The sequence below is a fragment of the Pararge aegeria genome, chromosome Z (genome assembly GCF_905163445.1).
Source record: "Pararge aegeria chromosome Z, ilParAegt1.1, whole genome shotgun sequence".
NCBI lineage: Eukaryota > Metazoa > Arthropoda > Insecta > Lepidoptera > Nymphalidae > Pararge > Pararge aegeria.
Genome location: NC_053208.1, coordinates 7,834,263 through 7,854,579, shown reverse-complemented (window position 1 = coordinate 7,854,579; position 20,317 = coordinate 7,834,263). Strand labels below are relative to the sequence as shown.

The following is a 20,317-nucleotide window of genomic DNA, read 5'->3' as shown; positions in this document are numbered from 1 at the left end:
ACACCCTTCAGACCAGAACACAGAATTGCAACAAAGCAGTTCCCTGGACGAGCTCTGTCTCAAAAAGCTCTACTACTACCTATTTGATTAAGATTAGCCAATTAATTTTATAAGACATTTTACCTCCATGAGACCTCCGAATTGATCCACAGTCAGAGCGGGGTTAATAGTCTGTGGTGCCAATGAGGGGATCATCTTTGTAGCCATTACATTCGATGTTAATCCAAATTTTTCTTCCAAAATTATGCCCTTGTAAAGTCCTGTAAATCGTGATAATTGTCTATTATGTTAAACGAAAAAATCAGCACAGTTTAAATGCATCATTCGCTTTTACATTGCCAGCATGTTCGCAACATGAAATCTTCGCAACGCTCAACGGCACAAAAATGCGTGCATAGCAAAAGTTGAAATGAAACATTGGTGCACAGCAATTAAATCGTAAGTAATGTTGATTGAAATCGGCAACTAGATGTCATATTACCGAGGGCCATTACCTTTCTTAAATGACTCTGAGACATCGCTTTTTGTTTGGTTCCGGTGATTGATAATGTGTGATAATGATTACAATCGTTATTAAAAGTTGCAGTTTTGTCCAAATCTAAAGTAGTAAGTTAATAATAATGACGATGTGAATGATTTAATATTATTATACCTCATATTGTGCCCCTGTTTCTTTCTCATTATATTCGAAATGGATAATGGAGAAAAATCTTTCATATGAGATTTATCGATTGATAATTACGATGATTTTGCATACCTACAAACTCTTCATAATAAAACTTTATAATATTAAGTAGAGATTACATACCTTAACAAATAAAAAACAAAATTTATATGTTCCGGGTTTTTCGTTGCTGCTATTGTACACAAATAGATAAATGAATTATACACAAATAAATAGTAGTATCATGTATCAAGTATCATGCAAATAGTTTTTTATCTAGCTTTGGATAAATTAGATTATTTGGATATAAAAAATGTCTTCCGAAAGGGATTGTTTCAGAAACGTATGAACCTAGAGCGTAGCCTTGGCCCAAATACAAAACAAAACTGCACCCAAATACACAAAAATACTTATTTTCCGCCGATAAGTAGAAATTAATAATATTTTTTTTTAATTTTAATGAATAGGGCGACTGGAAGATTGTTTTGAATTCCCATGTTTTGAATTCAAATATGAATTTCAAATTTTAAAAACAAACCTTAAAGGTTTACACATATTCAGTTCGAAATTATTGTATTTATTAGAACTTATACTTATTTTCTGCAGAAATGTATGATATTTTTTTTTTTTATGAATATTGGGATTGGAAGATATTGGTACTGAATTCTAGTGTTTTGAATTTAAATATAAATTCAAACATTAACACCTTAAAGGCTTACGATAGAGTTTGTAATAACTGTATTTATTAGAACTCGTATGCAAACGTTGTTGCGGGGGGCTAGTATTCAATAATAGAGGAAGTTTTTATATTGTAATCCTTTCTGCGCTCGTAGCTAGTCATAGTTGTGCAGCAACAAAAATCCTTTTGTAACTACTTTTGGTTAGCTTTTTATCGTACTCGGGTTATTTCAGTATAGTTATTTCTAGTTGTCCATCTTAGCTAAGCAAAGCTTTCCTTTGGTATAAGATTAGTAGAGTAAACAAATACAGAGCTATTTTTTAATAATGTAAAACTAGACGGGAACCTTTGTTCTTGTTCAAGAGACGAAAATTCTGCATTGGATACAATGCACTGCATGCAATAATGGCGTATGAAGGTTCTATGTGTTCATTATTCTGTGTTAACCTGAACATGTTTATTCCGATGCGAACGATCTGTTCTAGAAATAGTGTGCTTGAGTTTGAGTCTTGTAATAAGCCAAATTTCTATTGTATGCTGACGTTATGAAGGTTAGATACTTGAGTAATCGAGAATAGCTCTACGATTGAAAGCGTAGGTAAATATCTTATACCAAGCATTCAAAATATATAAAGTTTACTTACTAACGACGCGCGTAACAGTTTCTGCATCTGTGAGCCTCATAAAAAGAAGAGCGGGTATCACTTCTTCCAATATGTGTTTCCTCTCTAAACGTAGAAGTACCTTTTCGAAGAAGCTCAGAGCCAAACCAATCTTTCTTACATCACTCGGGTGTTTCTCAACCAGAAGCTTTACTTTACCGAGTACGATGTTTTGCACTGCCGCGTCGGTCAAATGCTCTGTTACGTTTTGCACAGCTATTAGAGATGCGGTCTAAAAATAAAGGTTCACTTGTTAAGTTTAAGGTACAAATATTATGACGGCTGACATAGTCAAATGAGAGATTTGAATTAAAACAAAATTATATCAAATTAAATTCATTTATTATCAAGTAGCTTTATACTCAAGTCTGACTTTTTGAAGTCACTCGACCATTGGTTTGTACAGCATTTCCACCAAGACAAAGCCGGCGAGAAAATCAGCTTTTGATTTTTTTCTGCTTTAAGACTTTTTTTTAGAGTCAATTCACCAAATATGATATCCCCCTTTGTTTTGACGCATAAAATAAAACAAAGTTTAATTTATATGATTTAAATCGTTATCAAAACAAATATAAATTTGCGCTTTGATAGTAACAAGCCTTGTTTTTATGTTTAGCGAGTAAACATTATACATAATTAAATTATGTATAATGTTTACTGTTAATATTTATAATTTTAAAATTTATCAATCGAGCGGTTTATATTTTTGTGAAATGGCGTTAGACTCGCCATATTTGGCGTAACTGTCCTTTAATCTTGCTAAACAGTAAAACACAGAATATCTGGCATTGAAGTAAATATAATTACTTTATTTGACATTATGATAACGTTGATTAGTTGCTATACAAGATTTTGTATATAATGATTGTCCTTGTTGAGCACCTTAAATTTTGCATGCTTTATAGTAGAATATAGAGTAATGTTATATTGTAATAAGAATCCTTGAAAGCTCATGTTCAGCGAATAATTTATTTTCAGTTCATCTCAAAAGGTAATGTATTAATTTAGCTTAAGATTAATTAAAGAAAGCAATAGTCTGACCTGAATCGGATTGATTGAGCTATCCAAAGCTATGTAGAGCAGTGGCAACATCATTCTGTTCGCTTCGTCCTTCGGGCACTTTCGCAATATGATATGCAGGTTCTCCAGCATAATGAAAGGTGCATCGACCGTCTTTGGTGAGCCCATAAGGTGCCTGAAATCTATCAACCTAAATCTCAACATAGTAAACGTCTTTATGCCGATTAAATGCATTAGAAACCGTAGTAGTGTTGTAACTAAATATACTCGAAGAACAATGACTTAACCATAAATAAATACTATAATACTACGACAATACAAACATCGTTATCTAGCCGCATAGTAAGCGTAGCTTGTGTTATGGGTACTAAGATGACTGATGAAATTTTTTTAATGAATTATAAACGTAAATACTTGCATTATACATATAAACACCCAGACACTGAAAAGCATTCATGTTCATCACACAAACATTTTCCAGTTGTGGGAATCGAACCCACGACCTTGGACTCAGAGAGTCGCTGCCCACTGCGCCCATCGACCCTCACTATGAAATAGCTACGCAAAAACTATATAAGTGGTGTGAAAAAAATACTTAAAACTGGATAACATTGTATTCTGAAAAGGTAAGTTAAAGAAATAAAATTACTTTTGACAGATGTGGTTGTACTTTCGGGTTAGTACGAGTAGATTATGTAAACCACGAAGATCGAGCTTTTCGAAAAGTATCAGCCATCAACTGGTAGACAACTAGATGTATAAATCGAATCAATAGACGATAGACAACAATCAGATAGACGTGGTAATCCTTACAAAAAAGTATTACCAGCAGCCTCCAACGGTATTAAGTTGGCCTTTAAGGCTTATTTCCAAAGGTAAGTTTGGCTAAGAGAAAAAATAATATTACGACGTATGATGACTGTGAATTATTAATTTTAAAATAATAAAATGGTGCCCGAGCTATTAACACGCATACACTTTTAAGAACAAAACAATTAGTTGTCGGACACTCGGACACTATACTTTTATAAAAGAAATAATTGCCCGGTCAAAAGGCCCACCTGATCGTAAAAACCTATAAACAGAGCAACCTTGCGAGGGTCACTTGGGGTCCTTGAAAGTGCCAAACTTAGGCGTAGGTGTTAAGCCTCATGTATCCGTAACAATATCAGTAACGAAGCCCTTAAGACCGGAACAAAACGATGCTGCCTGGCGACAACATTCTGCTTGGCGACCGCAATTCTGCTTGGCGACAGCAATAGTGTCGTGTGGCTATTACATTTATAATTACTACAGCAGAGGTTCAAAATCTGGGGTCCTTCTTAAATACTAAGGCTTTTGGTACTTTTGGGCTTATGGTTTTTGCGAAATGTCATCTTCTAGAAGTTTCTCGATAGATATGTATTCAATTTGAAATAATCGTCATCCACACAGACGCGGATTGGTCACTAATAATCGTTATCGTGTCGCTAAACCCTCATATATCCATGTCCATGCTACACATGCCCTCACATAGGCACTCCATGTATTCACTAAGTGTACGATGAAACTGTATAGTGTCGTAGTGTAAACTTACTTCTACCATACTGAATTGACATAATTGTCCTTCGATTATTTCGGTACTACAACTATGATGCACTCACTTTAAAACTGGAAGAATGTGTTTAACGAATTCTTCGCTCGAAGACTCGTTAGTCAACCAAATAATGGGTAACAAGATGTCGTCCAATACTTCGCCAGCCTTCACCTGTAGTTGCAAAATTGGCCATACGTGTTGCCAACGGAGTTTCTGAAAGGTATTTAAGTATTCATAACACTGAGCGTTCCTTCCGTGTAACTTTATGATCTGTTGCTGTTAAGATCCGCAAGGCGTATAAAACAGAACATTTAGTCGCGCGCCGCACCGGTGAGAAGTTTTTATAGTGTTATTTTAAATAACTAGCTGACCCGTTCAATTTCGTCTGCACCAAATCGGTTATTACCCGAAAACACGAATAAAATGATATTTTCTAAAAATGAATCCTAGCTAGATCGATTTATCACCCTCGAAACCCCCTGTATACAAAATTTCATGAAAATCGTTGGAGCCGATCCGAGATTCCAATTATATATATACAAGAAATGCTCGTTTAAAGATACAAGATAAGATAAAGTGGAGACTTGAGCATTATAAATGAAATACTAAGTACATATAGTATATGTTAATCAATATTGAGATTAAATTAATTAGAAAGAATAAATTATTGGTTAGTAGGTAGGTTAGTTATAAGTAGATAGGGGGAGAAACGCAGATAGTATGTTAAAAGAACCATGCGACTGGTTCCGTTAACAAAAAATATTGCCCTTTAAAAACCATTCAGTATACATCATGGTTCGAAGGTAAAGTGTCTAACTAACCAGACAAGTCGAAGAACGAACTATCGTTGAAAGGAATGGTAGTTATTGGTAATGAAATTCTGATAATATTAAATGGGTCCACGATAAAGACGTCTATTCAAATTCATATTGGATAAGAAATATTCTGAGTTCGCTAAGATTCGCATGAGCAAAAACGTTAAAAAATTAATTTATGGGTTACACAGAAACAACTAAAATCCCTTTTAAACGATCTACTGACTCTATATAAAAAAGGACTCTTAAGTATAACAAAAGCTAATTTAACTTTAGCATTTTTATGAAAGTATTTCGCAATGCATTTCCTATAGAAGTTACAAACAATTGCGATTTTGGCAAAGCTTATAACCTCTATAGCGCAAGCATTATTTATAACCATTTTTCATTATGCATATTGAATATTTTTAACTGGCTGAACTAAAACATTGAATGAATTAATATTTATATATAGATAATATTATGAAAATATGTTCAAGCCTGTCCATTAAATGTTTACCCAGACATATAAATATCCCAATTAAAGGAAGATAAGCTTTAAAATGGACATGACTTTTTTCTAAAAATGCTTTCAATGTATGGAATTCAGCCTTAATGTACAGGATTCAACTGTTAATACAGTGTATTTTCTTATTTACATAAAGCGTACAAAGGAGTAAGTTCCACAGGTGTGTAGCGTGGACGGAGAAAGATGTCTGGTAGAAAATCGTGCTATATGAAGGGACATTTCTTGATACGCAAGATGCGGTCTCATAAGCGGAAGAGATAGATTTATACGCTCACACAAATAACCGGGAGAAGAAGAATTATGAAGTTGTTGTAAAGGACAGTTAAAATATGCACATTCCGGCGACACTTTAATTGACGACGAAAATCAGAAAAGTGATCGAATTTTCGCAATCCGAAAATAAAGCGAATGCATAAATTCTGAAGTCTTTTAAGTTTGTCTAGTAGCTCGTCAGTGGCAGAAGTCGGCGTTATCAAGTAGTGGAAGCAAGAAAGATTGGGCCAACATAATTTTGGTATGAGGCGGAAGAAAATTCTGCAGCCTCCTCAATGAATGTACAACACAGTGCATACGTTTACTTACCTGGTTTATATGAGCTGACCAAGTTAAATTACTGTCGATCATAAGTCCTAGGTTTTCTTACCTTTGGTATGAACGGGAGGGCTTCGAGCAGTGCGCCACGGTAGAAATTCGATTTCTGCACAACATCCTTCAGGGTAATGACGTCTAGGAATTGCATTGCTTGGATAGCGGGTTCACTCTGGCATCTATTACCATGAACATATAATCAAAGTCGTTCTAACAATAGTAATACAAAATCAATGTGACTGGAGAACACCCAAATATTTATATGATAAAGAGCCAATGTCCCAAAAACATTATTCCTAGATATGGTAAATCTTCAAGACAATAGTTACAATTATAATATCTCATTATATAGTGTTCCAAAATTATAAACTTCAGAAATCACAGCTACAAAGTTATCTTGCTTCATTAAATAACGAAGCTTGTTTTTGAGAGCTTGAAACTTGTAGGTTAAGCCACGATAATAAATTCAAGAGTTATATGTGATAACTCAATTTGATATTATTAAATATTTATGAGAATCACGCATTACTAACTTGAAAAAGTTGATGAGGGGTAGCAGTTGAGTAGTTGGACGAGGGTGTGGGTCGCGTGACAGCATCCTTTGAACTGCTTCTTGCAGGCCAGCTGGGATCCGCGGCAGCATCGCATTCACTTGCTGTTCCAACTGTGAATATTGAAATTATGTATGGCGAATAAAATGCATGATTATAGAATCAGCTAGATAGCTTTTTAGTGTTACGTGATAAAAAAGCAAGCCTGGTAGGGTTACCATCACACCAACCCAAGTGGGTACTTAGGATTGCTGGTTGATAGGCTGGTTAGATATTTAGCCTCCCTGTACGGGAGGGCCTTGCCCCGGCATGCATTTTAAATATCTCGTGCGGTATAACGGTGAAGGAAAACATCGTGAGGAAACCTAAATGATCGCGAGTAAACCTAATCCTTAAGTTCTCTATAAAGTTTTCAGAGGCGTGTGCACTCTACCTATCCGCAAATGCGGATAGGTAGAGTGGCCAAATGGCCAGCGTTGTGGATTACGGCTTTAAAACTTCTCATTCTGAAAGGAGACCTTGTAATGGGCCGCTGACGAAGGCGTACAAAGCTTTTTAGGGTAACGTGATGAAAAAGTAAGCCTGCTTACTCACTTAGGAGTCGCGCGGTAGGCACATCTAAGCATTTAAGCCCGCTTTCCCAATCAAAGAAGAGGCTTATTCCCAGAGGTGGGATATTAGTAAGGTTTAGACAGAAAACGTACAACTGAAACTGGTGGAGCTAGAGATGGGTCTTTTTTTAACCCAATTCAAAAAGGAGGCGGTTTTCAGTTTGTTGGAATTCTTTTTTAGTTTTACAAGGCATATTTTCCAGGTGGTACTTTTTAAATTTTATCAAAATCGGTCGGCCTGTTATTACAGAATCAACAATAATGTAACTCAAAGTAACAAATTTTTGCCTATAAAGTTCATTATTTGGAGTGCGCTGAGAAAAGTATTGATGATTCATAAAAAATATATACTACATGATTCAAGTACTCATTGTTACCTACAAAAAAGTCCGTGAGGGAATATATCTAACTATCATATTTAGGTCTAGGTCTCAATTATTGAGGGGGCCTTAATGACTATAATAACAATAATAAAGTGATAATAACCGGATCCGACCGCTTAACGTATTCTCCGAGGCACCTTACCTAACTCCTGGCTCCTCCTGAAACTCCTTTCTAACAGAAAGTACGCAATACCTAACAGTTTTAGGCCTGCCTGGGTTTCGAACCTTGGACCTAGAGATCCGTAGTTCTACCATGCCATTGCTACTAAAATTAATAAATAAACTTTAATCCAAACTGATCGTAAAGGAACAAAATATGACCAATAAAACAAATACGTTACAAAACATAGTTAAATTTAACGTGTTTCTATCAGGATACAATAAAAAATAAGGGTATTAGAACAATGAAAAGTGAGTGTGCGGTACAAATTGTTCGGAAGTTATAAAAAGTAAATACAGGTTGGCCACTGGCAACGCTGGATTACGTTTTAAATACTAAAAACAAATAAACTGACGCTCTTTTGTTTTTTCAATCTAGCAGCCGTTTGATTGCTGTTTGTTAGAGTATGCTAAACTTAGTTATTGAATTTCCGCACTTGAAGTTTTATTTATGAAAGGAATAGTCAATCAATTTGTGTAATAAAAGTATCCTAGAAACTAAAATCAGAATTTCTAAAAACCCTGATATGAGTTTTTTTACATCTGGCGCTACATACGACAAAATTTTAATCTGTCATTTTTATTTGGACAGCCGGACGGCCGAAGTGTTTCGTGAAAAATCATTTAATGCAGTGAGATAAAAAACGTTGGACGGTGGATGATGGATCGCCTGACTTTCGAAGTCAGGCGATCCATCATCCACCTTTACTTAAATGGTCTCTTTTTTGAGTTTTTAGGGCCTACAATTCACGGCTAAAACGTACAAAACATAATTTGGTTTTGCTCGGAATTTGATCGAATATGGCTTCTCGAGACTTGGAGTTCCCAAAACAACCCCTTCGACTTATCTTATTGGTCCACAAACGAACAACTCAAGATTTCCCAGACTGTTTGGAACTGCTAGCCAAATGTTAGCCCACTTACTTCGAAAATTCGCGTTATTTCTAAATATTGGTGTGGTCGCTGTTTTAGTATTTGCAATATTTTTTTTTCGAAATTCCTAAAAAACGGTGATTGCCTATCAGGGCAATCACACCGTTTTTTTTGTAGGACTACGTCGTCCCTTTCAGGGTTCAAAGTTTGAGTCCCGGTTTGCACCTGTAATTTTTGGGACTTGTTAGTTTTAGGAAATTAAATATTACTTTCCACTGTAAAGGAACATCGTGAGGAAACCTGTTTGAGTACTCTCCATAATACTCTCGAAGGCTTGTGAAGCCTACCAATATGCACTCGGCCAGCTTCTTTTTATGAGAGGAGATACGTGTCATGTGTACGTTGTAAGAATTGGTAATGGGTTGGAAATCATGACAGCTTTAGCATTTACTAAAATAATTGACGCACAAACAAACTCGAAGAAACGGTTCAATTTTTAACATTTTGGTACAGAAGCGTTTTTTAACGCTCACTTAATCCCGAAATACCTGGGAGTGTCAGATACGGTCGGCTTTTCAATATTTTATGCTCTCTTCTGAAGAAAGAGAAAAATAATAGGCTTAACCGGAATTTTCCACAACGCTTTGATCGCTTGCTTTGCGAAGCACCTGTTATTTACATTCCCCTAATTTCTCTAATGAGATTACACTCCTGTAGAAGACAGGCACTCTAAATTTATAGAAACCTTTAATTAACAAAACGCTTAGTGGTTCGGATCGCTACTGTTTGGAGCCCGTAATTATTAATTCAAAGGTTATTTGTGTCTTAAAATGTTATTTACATTTTCTACAACTTATATTATTTAACTTACACAAAGTGTTGGTTCTTCAGCCATCTAAGCTGTGTTTCAAAATATCTGCTCTCTTATTTATTGCAATCGTAACATTACCACATTTAGGTTTATTGAAATAAGAAAATAATTGATCATCAATAAGACAATATGTATAATATTATTGCGGAATTGTATTACGTAAAAATCTTGTATTAAATAACAGCATGATAACAAAAAGAAAATCTTTTCAGATTCCTTTAGTAGGAAATTCATTGAAGCCGAAAGAATTTCCGCAAAAACCGGAATCGGAATTTTGGTAAATCTTTTCAATTGCCAATTGGATTCCCATTTAATGATTTTGTAAAGAAAAAGGAATGACCGAGTGTAGTTTACACCGCATACTGACTACTCGATGTATTATATTATATTTACACACGGAGAAATTGATTTGATATGTTACTATCGGCACTGTGTAAAATTTTAACGTACAGATTTATTGTAAGAAATATTAATTACATCGAACGAAAATATTTGGAAAAAACTGCAACTATAAGGTTATTTCCCACTCAACCCGCATGTAATTTTTTTATATATATTTTTCCATTGGCGTATAAGGCGTTGAATGGAGGGAAAAGTCAACTTGTAAACAGTGCTCGATAAACGCCTTCATTTAGAGTCCTTTACACCTTGTCCAACCTCTACCTTAGGCTTTAGTAGAAGAAGAAAATACGACGAAGAAACACTTTATTGCACGTAAACACACAGGAAAAGAAACATTAAGGAGTATACAGTAAACAATGTATACATGCAAAGGCTTATTGCAGTAAGAAATCTCTTACAGGCAATCTTTGTAGAAAGGACTTACAGTAAGAGAACGGGATGGTTGCAAGAGTGTTTTAATATACACATAAATACCAAAAATGTATATTGTATACAAATACATAGTTTATTTAAATAAATAAACGTAATATATAAATATAAAATATACATAATATATAAAACATATATCAAACGTAATATATAAAAGTAGATTTTAATACATTATTTACAAATAGTATGTAGTATGAGCAATTTATTAATTAGTACGACGTTCGCGTTGGTATTTATTAATCGGAACCGAGTACTATAACATGTACCATAAATAAGGTTAGTAAGACCCCAGGAGTAGGCCTATATGCAAAGCACAAAAATATGAACTAACGTTAAGTTAACTCACAAACCTGTGATAATGATCCTTAAAGCTGACCAGCCTTTATTGCAGAAGTGTGAAAGGTGTAAACTCCAAATTGGGTAAACCATCCCTTCACTAACAGTTCACTGTTTCACAAAATGGGAAACGCAACAAAAACGGAGTCGTAGGCAACACTCTTATATATGAAATGTTGTGTGCAAATATATAATCATTTCATCGGCCACGTTTTGTGAACAGTAACATACGTGAGCTGAATTTCTATTTAAATAGATAGATTTATTTTAAAATAAAAGAGCTTTACTTAAAGGTAAAGGAAAATATCACGATTCCTGACGATATTTTTTTTTACCTTGCCTAAGAGTTCTCGAGAGGCGTATGAAGTCTACCAATCCACATTTGGCCAGGCTAAACCCTTCTCAATCTAAAAGGGGACTCTGTATTGGGTCGGTAATGGGTTCACAATGAGGTATATATTTACAAAGAATGCTGGAATACTTACAAACTCGATCTGTCTTGAATACAGCATTGGGTTGTTGTTGGCTTGAATCAGTTGCTTGCCGTGGTTGAAGAGTGCGCAGATCACAAGACCCAAAGAAAACATGTCGGATAAGATGTTGCATTGGCCACTCATCTGAGATTCGGGTGCTGTAAAATATAGTTATTATACCGCTAGTGATTACGGTTTGCAACGGCGATTGCCTTGTGGTCATGGGCGTACCCAGCTTCTGTGCGAAATTTTTAGGTCAGATCATCCGCGGCTGTATTCTGAAATTTACCCCCCTTGGGTACGCCCATGTCCGTGGTTAGCAGTTGGGCCTAAACATATATTTTCGGAGTTATGTGCGTTTTTAATTTAAACAATTAAATATCACTTTCTTTATTGATAATGATTATGATAACGGTTCACACAACTCAAACGTTTAAGTGCCCCAAAGATTCAGGTTTTAGTATGAACCATTTTTTGCGACATTCGTGCTTAAGATGGAAAGCGGACTTTACTATATCAAATCTGTCTTTAGTAGCGACGTTGCTATTTGTTAAATGTAAAAAAATAAAAAAAAACATGATAAGTATTTTATCCACACATTTAATATAGAAAATGAATGTAGCGATCGGAAATTATTTAAATCATAGTTTTGAATCATTTCTATACTTATATCAAGAAACTTATTGACTTTTCAATGTTAAGGAATTTTTAGAAAAATGTAAGATCCGACTTCCAAATTTATTATTTTAATACTATTTTTTATAACATCATACATAATTTTAATGAAATAATTAGTGATAAATAATATCCAGTAATTTTAATTAATAATTATAAAATAAAGATTATTTTATTTAGTATAAAGGATTGAAAATTCTGTGATCACCTACTGATAAGGGGCTAAAGTATGGCAGTGATACTATAAAACAAATAACTCTAATCAGTTTCTACGCGCCATAGTATCAGAACTCTTGGGCGCAAGTCTTTTTCAGTAACTAGCCACGGCCATAGCCTCCCTCCCACCAGTAAAAATACTTTGAAATAAAAAGCAGATAAGCTTACAAACATATGGACGAAAATTGTCTGTCAATCCTACAAACTTATAAAAAAACCGGACCCCAGCACCATCTGTCGGGCTATTTGTGAATCTAAAGTCAAGTCGTTTAAGTTCAGTGACATACACACGCACACAAGAAATATATATAATTAATAGTTAAATAATTAATAGTTATAATCAAAATCTTACCCATAAAGTCCAAATTAGGTTGCGTAATTTTAGCAATTTTAATGGACCACGGTGCTATGACCACCAGTTCCAACGGGTCTCTGTCTATAATATGTTCTGTGAACAATAACATAAATAATTACATTTCTGTTGTTTTTATTACTATTTTATGTTGTAACATAAATTTACCCATCCGTCACATCTGTTATTTTTAATTGTAACAGATATACTACAATTGAATTTCACGTGCCTTGGAGTCAAGTAAGGCTTTTTGTAGTAATAATTGGCACTCCGCGAATCGCAGGGCATGCAAGAAACACGTCATGCAACATGGCGCCCTGGGTCTATCAAACTGAGGCGTAGGTGTTAAGCTTGTAATATAATGTGCCTGTAATTATATCGGCACCCACGCCCTTCAGTAAATTTAACAAAATAATACTATCAACCCGGATTAGACACTTTTGGATTGCCAATTAAAAAGTGTCCTATGAAAGCAACAATATAAAATTGCGTTCCTAGTCAGTGGTTATTGAATGATTGACGCAAGTTTTATGTTGCGTTGAAGTGTAGATATTGTTAATCACTCTGCTTACGAATGGTTAATATCATTACAAACTATTTTATAAATTTAAAATGAATATAAAAATTTTAGGATTTGAACCTGCGACTCTCAGGCCGCGATTGCCAATCGCGGCCTGAGCGTCGAAATGAATTTATACATGCATTTTAAATAAAAAAGTGTAGATAAAAACACTAATAAAAAGAATAAAACTTACAAACTACGTCATTACGTATACTTACAATAATCACAATTGTTATTTCCAATCTCTTTAATGCTTGTAATTAGTAGTTAAGTAACTTTTTAATCAAATAATATTTTGGTGAGCCAGACCAAAAGACTCTGTGAATATTTGACTAAGCGACTGCCCACTCTGAAGTTTATTTATAATTTGACTTAGACAAGATTTTGTATATTTTATAAAATTTAAATTAAGCTGAATGCCAATCCTAGCTCAGCTTTGTATAGATTTTTAATATGATGTCAGAAATGTGATAAGATCATTTAGAGTTTGTAGATAGTTAACACTAATTAAAAAAGAAAACGTCTTTTGATTTAAATAAATTATATTTTGGACTGTCTCCTTACTAGCAGTATTAATTAATATTGTTAACGTTTTGTATAAGTATTGTTTTCTTATTATTAGAGTGTCAAGTTTTGTCTAATAAAGTAACATTTTAATATGATATTGCTAGCAAGGCTACTAGGTTTCAATTAGTGTAATGCCTACCTAAATCAATTAAATTCTTTACTTACGCATATTAATAATTACGCAAATTAATAATAAATAACAAATTCACGCCTTGGACCAAGCCGATATCAGATTATTAACCTACGCAATTTTCAAAGTAATTAAAATTTGATCCCGGTTTAGGTAAGGCCCCGAATCCGTATTTTGTACGGTATCCAAGTCGTTATTATATAATTGTGCCAAATGTATTTCATCTATCGCCCAAGTTAGTTAATTACGTAAAAGCAATCAAGAAAAAATACTTACAGAACAGTTTAACTTACCTGTTTATTGGTTTTCTACACTCTTTTTAAAGTCTTGCTTTGATAGTAGGTAATTGGCAATTAATAGAATAAGTTTATTTGATTTGGTTGGAGCCGAACTATTGTATATATTATGTGTCCATGTGTGTGTATGCGTGAGTGTGTGCTTGAGTGTCTGTGTGTGTATTAAATTATTTTTAATGATTGTTTTTAGGCCATATTTTACATTTTTAATGTAAATATATGGAATGTAATGAAATTAAAGTGTGGTGTAGGTAAACATTTCCATAATTTAGCATTCAGTACATTCTTATTTGTGTTGCCTTAGGTTAAAAAGGATGTTTTTTAATTACAACTATTTTTTTCTTAGTACCTATTCAAAATAAACTTTCTTTTTTCACCGATCATCTGCTTCGTGCCTTTTTGATTGACAAGACATTGGCAATGTGTGCTCGGCCCAATTGCACAAAAAAAAGCCATAGAGGGACTAGAATAAATCAATTTAATTCAAATATTTAATTGTGATTCCATCATTCCATTTCAGATGACCAGAATATTTCTATATATGCATAAGGTATATACAGAAAGTATTATGATGTTTTAAGTTTTAAGAAGAAACCTAAGACGAAAAGGATATTATGGTACCAGGTGATTTTTTTAGTTAAAATTGTAATGGAACTCAAGTCCATTCGCATCAAAGATAGTAGTAGTTATTATAAAAACATGAAGTGAAAACGATGATCATAAAAATATGGACTTCTATTTTAGGGCTAAAAAATGTACGACTTCTTTTGTCTATGCTGACCCGTTGAAATACCGGTAAATAGCCCATTCAGAAATAAATGGGACGGATAGAAATTTCGTCTGCTTTGAAAATACAAATTGAATTAAAGTAAGCGATAAATGAGAACACGAATAAATTAAACATGCTCAGTATTCATGAGTGTTTATAATTCACTATCCGTGAGGGAGTTGAGAAGGTGTTTAATTAAAACTGAAAATTTGTCTGCGTATGCTAAAATAGATCTGACATCTGGTTAAAAACAAGACCTCCGACTTGAAAAGGTATAGTCGGAAGTTTCGAATTTTCGAATCCACTACCACGCAAGTTTTAGAAATCATCTCAAAGCGTTTGCCTGTTTTTTGTAAAAGTCGATTATACTCGTTATTGCCGTCTCCTAATGTGGCAGCAACAAAATTACTTAACAGGACATTGTGAAACTGGAAACTTTTTAGGCTAGGTAGGTAATTGAGGACTGAGTTTTTATCATGTATTATTCTTTTGTTATAATAAATAAATAACAAACAAAGTTCAGATATTTAAGAACCCCAAACTTTGAATGGATATGTATAATTAAAAAGGATTGAATTTAAAAATAAATAAAATTATCAACTCGGTGTATAAGAATATACGACTGTATGAATATATGATGTCGCGAAGACAACGATTAGGGGACGGGTTTAATAAAATGAATTTTCCCCCTAACATAGTAAGTAATAATGCATTTGGATTTCACTCTTAATTTGAAGGTACTCGTATTATAAGTGAAGAGGTAAACGTAAGGCATTCCAATGTATTATTAGAAACCCGACAAACAAATGCAATTTTTTTATTCCGTTACGAATTTTCGACACTAAAGATTTCCAGTCCTAAATACATGGATCGTGTTTCAAAACATATCTACATGTACATATTATCATGTAGGAAATAATGCGTAAAAGACTATAACCTAGATCTGAGGCAATTTAACAATTACAGAATATGTAATTACAGAATATGCAATTAACGTCATATGTAGAGCATGTCAGCAATGCTGTGCGGCGTGCAGTCTCAATGTGAAAAGATGAGTTTATGCCGATTTATTATGACTGAAAAAAAATATTATAGTAGGTACTTTTTGGTAGACTTTTATTTATTTAATCAGCTTTTGCGATTCAATAGTTATATTATAATAAGTTAATTTAATTATTATTATTTCAATATTAATTTAAAAAGTTACTGAATCTATTAACACGTTTATAATTTTGTAATAACAAAAATATTATTGTCGGCGAAACATTTTACACCGCAAACCGACCAACTGGATACAAGGTTTGTCAAGCGGAAGCACAACAAAAATACGCTTAGGAAACCGTATTATAACGCTTTTCGCCTCGTTATAAAACTTCCAAGATTCTGTGCGCCAAACAATGATTGTTATGGCAGGATTTCCTGATTGAGACGCCATTTTCAAAGAAAGGACAGTTTCCTATTGGAAAAATCTGGGAAACTGTTGATATTAGTATTTTCCTGGCTACTCTAAATAAACAACTGAGAAATCGTTTCGGCAAATATGGATCTTTACCATGCCATTTATTTTATCTGTTATTTTATAATTTTTCTTTACCTACATTTTGGCGTGTCGTATGTGTTTATATTAAAATGGATTGCGATGTTCATCATTATCATTTTATTGTGACATTTTAAAGTCAATAAATATACATTAATTTAAATAGCCGAATAGCCGAATAGCCGTCGGCTATTCAAAGGGGTAATGCTGCGAGCATCTTAGGCACTATCCCTCGCTGCGGTGGTTTGAAGACGTTTAAGATTTTATTTAGTTTTATTCTAGTACATAGGTTATTTTAGATTATATTGGTTTATGAATAAAATTATATTTACATTTATTTACTTAAAAAAAAAAACTTTTTCCGAATTGAATTTCGAATACCTTTCCAGATAAGAGTAATTCCGTTTTGAACCATAGTTTCCGAACCTTTCCGCTATTTTTAAGTAGCTGTATAGTTTTAGAGACCTCAATGGGCTTACCTGTGAACTCCAATCCGAAGAGCTTCCAAGTGCCACGTTTAGTGACGATAATTACTTGAGGACACACGTTCCGATGGATCTGACGCATTGTGTAGTGTATGTAGTGGAGTGCTTCGACCATCTGAAAAGGGTTCATACAGTTTAGTCATTATAATAGTTGGTGTTAGGAACTATATTGTCTAGAAAGGTACTAGATACTATGTCCCATCATCATCACCATGATCAGTGGCGTGCACAGGGTTTCTGACCAGGGTATGCATAAAGCAGGTACATGGCATAAAATGGAAAAATTCCCCTCCAATACGGGTTATATAAAATAATTTGGGTATGCAGTGCTTTTGTGCATGTATGAAGTGCACGCCACTGACCATGATCTATTCCACAGATTGACGTCCACTTATGGATATTATAGATCTTTTGTAGGGAGTTTCCTAATCCACAGTCCTGGGCTGCATGTTTCCAGCGGCTCCCAAGGACTCGCTTGATGCCGTCCATCCACCTCTTCGGTGGCTGACCTACAATGCTTTACCGGTGCAATACAAAACAATACGACCGACTTGGTAACCTCCTCTTTTTTTAAAGTCGGTTATAAATACGAGTAAACTTGTAGTAGTAGTAACAAGAAAGTCAGCAACAACTATTTAATTAGTATAATATTAGAGAGTTATATCCAAAGGTAAGTTAAGTAGATCAACGAAGTAAGTTAAGTAGATTCCGGACTCAGTGGTACGATGAGGAATGCCAATTATTCCCTCTCGTGCCACTGTTGGAACGAGTTGGTGGCACGACGAGGCGTAAACGGCTACACTGGCTTTGTTACACTGCATTTGTTTTCTTAGGAGCCTGAAGGTTTTTCGTAGTGCAGTTTTTTTTTTATTGGTCAACCTAAGAGTAAAACAAACGACAACTAGGTAACTCATCTCATCACAAAGCACACAGAGTTTATGTGACAAGGTATTAGTGATATTAATTTTTTTTTTTTATTATTTAAGTTGCAATCGCAACCCTACCAGTTGTCAGTACACAACATAGCAAGTTTATGATTACAACTTGTACATAGATGACATACCAGTCCCTACCCCACGCAACATTCTCATTGAAAAAGTTATTTTAGAAAAAACTTCTTTAGGGCAACCCTTACATATTTAATCTTATTTGTGTTTTTAATCTTATCAAACAAATTAACTGGAAGCTTCTTGATAAGTGTATAAGATTTTAATGCAAGCTGTGATAACTGATGTGACTCATTCCAAAAAAAAGAGCAAGATACATTAAGTATCCACTGCTGGTTGTCCATTATAAATAAATAAATAAATAAATAAGTGATGGGAGCATATATTGTAGTCGAAGAGCCTGGGTTAAACACGTGGTTAGGGGAGCCTTAATACACATAAGATTTAAAATTATACCTGTATTACGTGTTTGAACACCGTGGGGTTTAGTCGGTAAGAATCCGACATAACCATTGCACCTCCCCGGCTGCGTTGGTATTCATGAGGTTTCCCCACGTAGAAAAAAAAAAAAAGGATTCATAATTATGGCTCATGCTAGCCATTATTTACCGTCGTACTTCCTTTTAAAAAGTGGATACCAAGAATTAGGGATTAGATTAATGCACCGTTGACGAATGCACCCTTTACAGTTTAGTGCAGTCGAAGATAAATATTTATCTTCGACTGCATGACCGCTTATTAGTTATCACACATCAGCAGGGCTAGCACGGACAGGAGACATAAATTATATCCTCTATCTATATATATTAACTTTTCCACTTGCCACAGCACGTCAACAGGGGAGAGGAGAAATTTATTCCCGTTTGACATTTCTCGTGGATATATTTCAGGTGAGAATGTAGCCAACGGCAATTTTGTTACCAAATTATAAACAAAGCTCTATCAATTATTGATGGGCCAATTATTTATGTTAACGATGCTTTTTTTGGTAGTAAAGCTTTTTGTGGCAGAGCTCGCCCGGTTAAGTACTATCGCGATGCTTATGTCTGCCGCTTAGCAGCATTGTTGCAATGCTGTGTTCTGCAACAATGCAGCGGCAGACATAATTATCAGCTTTGTGTGTCTTGTATCTATAGGCACATGAGGATTAACACCTACACCTCAAACTTGTACATACAGGACCGCATGTTGCAGGAATTGCTCCTTGCATGAAGTGAAGCTGCTCTGTTTATAGGCGATGGTGGCACTTAACATCAGGTGAGCCATCTGCTTGGTCCGTCAATACTATAAAAAAAGTTCTCTCTTTTCACTTAGACCTAACCACAGCCGGTTAGATTACGATATCGCGGTCGTATATGTGAAAGCGGTTCTTTACCAGTCTAAACACCAACATGAACTAAAGCAGCTCTGTTAATTGGCGATGGTTGTCCACTTACCATCTGGTGAGCCATCTGCTTGGTCTGTCAATACTATAAAAAAAAGTTCTCTCTTTTCACTTAGACCTAACCACAGCCGGTGAGAATACGTTTTTGCAGTAGAATATGTGAAAGCGTTTCTATGCTCTAACAGTCTAAACACCAACAGTTTAAGCCGCAGGAGTTCTAATTATAAGAGCGCCAACCACCTCAACTGGCTTGCCAGCTCACTGTTGCACGTTTGAAACGCCTAAAACGAGTTTACGTGCTCGACCGTTAACGGACGGTTGAGCGATAGATCCCTCGTTGTGACTGCCAATAACGCACCCAGCACATCTGATTAAAGTCTCGCAACTGATTGCAGTTTAAAAAAAACTCTTAATTATAGTTTAAGACGTAAAAGAATGCAATATCTGTGATAACCACAACGTCCCCGGTCGCGTAGGCTAATTCTAAGCACAGAAGAATTGCGCTCTTGTGTTCATTGTGTATACATGCGTTCAACAGTTCATGAAAACTATTTGAATGCATTTCCTAAACAGTGATTACATAAAATCCGTAGATAATCATGACATAGAGCCGATTTTGTAATATATAAACAACAGCAGAGCCGCGTATTAATGAAATAAACTCTTCAGAAACTTTAATCAATTCGATCATTAAGATGGTATTGTGGAAATAGAAGAAACTTTCAAGCAGTATTTCAAACCGATTTATATCAAAAGTTTCCGGGAGCAGTTCGTTCGTTCAATTAACTTGTTTCTCT

The 20,317-nt window shown here is 34.7% G+C and overlaps 1 protein-coding gene across 1 annotated transcript in view; it reads right to left on the bottom strand.

Moving 5' to 3' along the window:
• LOC120636325 (SCY1-like protein 2) overlaps positions 1-20,317 on the bottom strand; it is a 117,232-nt gene that overhangs the window by 4,972 nt on the left and 91,943 nt on the right. The window contains exons 4-12 of the mRNA XM_039907755.1: positions 17,184-17,304; positions 12,844-12,939; positions 11,613-11,758; positions 7,046-7,176; positions 6,568-6,691; positions 4,669-4,814; positions 3,047-3,200; positions 1,988-2,237; positions 124-260 (exon numbers count right to left, since the gene is read on the bottom strand). Coding sequence (XP_039763689.1) covers positions 124-260; positions 1,988-2,237; positions 3,047-3,200; positions 4,669-4,814; positions 6,568-6,691; positions 7,046-7,176; positions 11,613-11,758; positions 12,844-12,939; positions 17,184-17,304 — 1,305 coding nt within the window. The remainder of the gene's footprint in view (positions 1-123; positions 261-1,987; positions 2,238-3,046; positions 3,201-4,668; positions 4,815-6,567; positions 6,692-7,045; positions 7,177-11,612; positions 11,759-12,843; positions 12,940-17,183; positions 17,305-20,317) is intronic.